Source organism: Solanum pennellii, chromosome 3 (assembly GCF_001406875.1).
Source record: "Solanum pennellii chromosome 3, SPENNV200".
In the NCBI taxonomy this organism is placed as follows: Eukaryota; Viridiplantae; Streptophyta; class Magnoliopsida; order Solanales; family Solanaceae; genus Solanum; species Solanum pennellii.
Genome location: NC_028639.1, coordinates 58563372 through 58567884, shown reverse-complemented (window position 1 = coordinate 58567884; position 4513 = coordinate 58563372). Strand labels below are relative to the sequence as shown.

Sequence of the window (4513 nt, the reverse complement as noted above, 5' to 3'; positions counted from 1 at the left end):
TCAGCTATTAATTTGAGGAGAGAAGCAAAAAGTAATCCATTTACTTGTCCTAACAAGCCTAGTTCAATATTATTTTAATGCAGGAACGTCGATGTAAATGTGGATTGAATTTTTTGTTCTTCATTAAAAATTATTATAATAAACAAAATTGTTATTTACGCAAATAGTTGTCATTTAATTATATTAACCTAACGTTTAGGTGTTTGAGATCTTTACTTACTCATTTGTAATAGGTAAAAAATCCTAATACTTTAAAATTTAACTAAAATTTCATTTCTTAATGTTTTTGCTTATTTGAACCATATAAAATATCCTAATATTTAAGACTTTAAAATCAATTTCACCTAATATTTAAGATTTTAAAATCAATTTCACCTAATATTTAAGATTTTAAAATCAATATTCACCTTAGAGGTGAGAGGACAAAGAGAAATTTGCAAGAACTATTTTTTGGGTGTGCACACGATAAAGCCCACACTCCTATGCAATAGCTTGCAAACCACATAAGAAAGGTAATCCGCACTAGATAAGCCCAGTGGCAAGCTCGATCTTGAAGACAAACTTGAGATCTCCAACATAAAAGTCTAAAGCTCAAACCACTAAGCCACCCTGAAGGGTAGTTGGACACAAAATAACTTTTATTAGCAAATCTAGCAAATGGCTTCTATAGTTTCTTCAACATCTACATGTACATTAATACGCAAGTAGAAACAAATATTTACAACTTCATATCCAAGCAAAGTGACGCGACATAAAAAGGAATTAGGAAGTAACATTATTTAGATTGAGATAGAAATTTCTACTCTAAGGCTGAACTACTTACATGCTGCAACATGATAGAATGTGATTTGAATTATGACAGGACATTATATTCTGAAAATAATTTTTGAACATAAAAGAAGTAATACTCAAACTAGATTTTACTTTGTTTCACTCAAATTTTCATGTACATTTATTTTTACGTTGCAATAACATCTATTACCTTATATTTCTTTCTTTCATAAATACAAAATACAAGCTCCACATATTTATTGATTGCAGTACCTCCTTGTGACAAAAAGCCATAGGATGGTGCATAATCTTGATAGTCACGCAGCAGGAAAATCTTGTGCACCTCGTCTCATTCCGAGTCGATCACTACAATTAAAGCTTGGACTTGACGATTTTCCCACCATCAAATGTTATCATCACCTTGCCAATTGCTCTCCTATCTTTGAGAGCAGTAAAAGCAAGATGTGCCTGCAAAAAGGAAACAACAATTTGTGTTGCTTCAATCCTATAACAATCGACAAAAGTTATATCTCTACGATATTTCGGCTTAAAAAACGCACCAGTGACATAAATATGTAACATAGCTTTAAAAAAAAACCTACACTTACCATGATCCCTTTTAGATGATATCATAATGCAGCTTCCTAAGTCGTGTAATCATCCCAACAAGTGGTTGCTTTGTTGGAGGTGTTATATGACTACAGTTGGCTTAAAGATATTCCTTACTTTGACAACGTGGGGAAAGAACATCATAGTTTTCAGCTAAATTTGCTAAGGCATGGTGGAAACCACTACACTAGGTTTTCCAAGAGCATAAACAACGAACTAGCTCCCTAACGCCTTGAAAAAGTCATAGCTGATTGATCTATATTTTATGAGGCAGTAAACTACCACTTTGACATCATTTAAGTGAACAACACTTAATGATCTCAAAGTGAACACTTAACTTTGGGATTCAATGGTTTATGCCAGCTAATGTTGAGCAAGCTCTATGTAGTTTGAAGGGTTGGAAAGACTACAAAAAAAAACCGAGGAAATGAAGACCATTTGCTTACGTATTATGTAGACAAAGTATGGCTAGAAGGACATTGTAGATGCTCTTAGGGAAGGAGATTATTCCTGTTCTGAAAAGCGGATGTACTTGGTCTCTAAAAGTACTTGGTGTAATTCGAATTTGTTTCTGATTTTGATGGAGCTGTAGGTTTCTGGAATCCATAATGCCGATACTGAGCTTCTTTTTATTATTTTTTTTATTTTGATAACGCAAGTGTCTGAACCAACTTGTACACACCTGATAACAAAATGGATAGTATGGATAGCATGAAAGCTTTAGAAGAGCTTGATAGACACCAAATAGAGACATACATTGTGTGGAAGGTCCACCAAAGTGAAAAGAAAGAAGAAAGACTGTTTGCAATTGGTCATCTCTTAAATTCAAAAATTCACAAAAGAAGACAATAAAAAAAGGCCCTATCTTATTAGGAGAAAAATTGTAAAGAAAGTGTCTTCTTTATTTTCTGAGTAGAAACAGTAGTCTTTGGTCATTTTGGAAGATTTAGATTACAAAGATTCAGATGAAATGAATATTTGAGAGCTTTGAAGCTTGTAGGTCAAGGGTGGAATAGCTTAAGTCTAGCTTACTGTAGCTTAGTTTGATGGGTGGATCCCCATTGTTAATTGGAGACTCTTTGCTCTTGATTTCAAGTGAGTTTCTCTTTTCTATTAAATCCCAAGTCTCTTATTCCTTGGTTAAATGTTCAATTAGCCCTTCTTTCTAATTTCGATTGGATTCATCCCATTTGGGATCCTTATCAACACCTCAACTGCTAAGACAGGTAGCGATTACTAGGTACCGGTTACTGAGCTTCTATTCATGAACAAAAACATCTCTCACCTATCAAAAGAAGATAGCTAAATGAATAATTTTTATTTTTATTTTTATTTTTATTTTTTTTTAAAAGAGAGAATTGGGGAAAACGAATGTAAGGCCATTTTTATAACTTTTTTATTTTTGAAACTGGTAAGGTTAAATTCTTCGGCATTAGGGGTAATGCTAGCTATCTCCAAAAAGGGATAATTACAGATTTCCTATCAAATCTATAATCTGGTCTTATATCATCTGCACAAAGTTATTTACACCCAAAAAGTAGAGATACTATACAATTCCATTTAACTTTGTGGATGGAATTTGATCTATCTTCAAAGCATCTTTCATTTCTTTCTTTCCAGACTGACCACCATACACATGATGGTATTAATTTCCACCATCTCTTTTGACTCTTACTTCCTCCCTACCTAATCCAACAACTCACCAAATCGGATGTATGTTCTGGCCTTGTCCAGTTCATGCTTGTGATGTTGAGAAACAAGTTCCAAATTTGGACAATAAACTTACAATGCAGGAAGAGATGGTTATTATTTAACCCTGTCAAGTTGCACAAAAAACACCTAGGGAGTTGTATGCCTTTCTTTTGTAGAACTTCTCCCGTCAAACATGCTCTCCTTATCACTAACCCGGTGAAACAGTTTACTTTTGTAGGAATATCACTCTTCCAAAAGTAGTTCCTATTATATTTTGGGGCCCTTTCATCCCCAGTAGTCCTCTTTTAAAGGTATTGTTGACTGAGAAGACTCCATTCATACTATGTTTAATGTTGTAGTTATTGTTGTAGTAATAATCATTCCAGCTAGTATTTTTGTAGCGCTGCCACTCTCTCCACCTCCCAGTCATTAAGTAGTCTTCTTAAAGATATGTCACATCCCTGTTCTTTCCAACAATCACTCACTCTATTATCAGAGTTCTCACATATTAGAAACTTCTAATCTGGAAAAAGTTCACTAAGAGGGGTTTGGTCCATCCAGTCATCTTTCCAAAATTTAGTTTTGTTTCCTTTTCCCACCTTAATATACATATTTCCTTCCATTTGTGACCATAGGTTCCTGGTTGTCCTCCATACCCCCACCCCATATATTCAGAGGTGATCTTTGTACACCAAGGATTTAGTTCTTCATATTTTGCTACTATAACCTCCTTCCAGAGAGCTGCATCTTCCTCAGTGCATCTCCATAACCATTTCATCAAAAGGCTTTAATTTTGCAGCCTCAAATTTTTAATCCCTAAACCCCTCTTTCTTTGCTAAGAACATTCTTCCAGTTGACTAAATTATAATCTTTTCCCTCCTCAATGCTTTTCCATAGGAAGTTCCTTCTAAGCTTGTCTAATTTTTTCACCACCTTTGCTGGGATTGGAAACAAGGACATCACATAAGTTGACAAAGAGTCCAAAACAAAGTTTATAAAGATTAATCTACCCCAAGGGATAGGTAAGGATATGTATTGTGCCTTCCTTTAGCAAGTTCCGTTTCCGTTTTTACCATATTACCATTCCATATCTCCATTGTTTTCTTTTTGCTACCCATGGTTGGCAAATGCTCCATTTTACATTCCAATATATTTGCTAGTTGCTGGATCTGGGGGACCTCATTTACCGGAAAGAAACTACTTTTCCCCCCGTTTACTTTCAACCCTGAAACTGCTTCAAACAAAACCAAAATCATATGTTGTAGGTTCACAAAAGATGATAGTGTCATCCGCATAGAGCATATGAGACATCTTTTTCTTCCCCCACTCTATCTCCGACCTGAAAGCCTCTAATTCATCTGTTTTGTGTTGCAATCCTCATCATACTATCAAAGCCTTGCATTGCCAAAATGAATTAGGGGCGGAGGGGGGGGGGGGCCCC

General features: G+C 35.1%; 1 protein-coding gene across 4 annotated transcripts in view; it reads right to left on the bottom strand.

Annotated features, from left to right (window-relative positions):
• Positions 1 to 834: 834 nt before the first annotated feature.
• Positions 835 to 4513, bottom strand: part of LOC107014461 (quinone oxidoreductase-like protein 2 homolog) — a 22243-nt gene continuing 18564 nt past the window's right edge. For all 4 annotated transcript variants that reach the window (XM_015214383.2, XM_015214380.2, XM_015214382.2 and 1 more), the window contains exon 7: positions 835 to 1239. In XM_015214383.2, coding sequence (XP_015069869.1) covers positions 1144 to 1239 — 96 coding nt within the window. In that variant the 3' untranslated portion in view covers positions 835 to 1143. The remainder of the gene's footprint in view (positions 1240 to 4513) is intronic.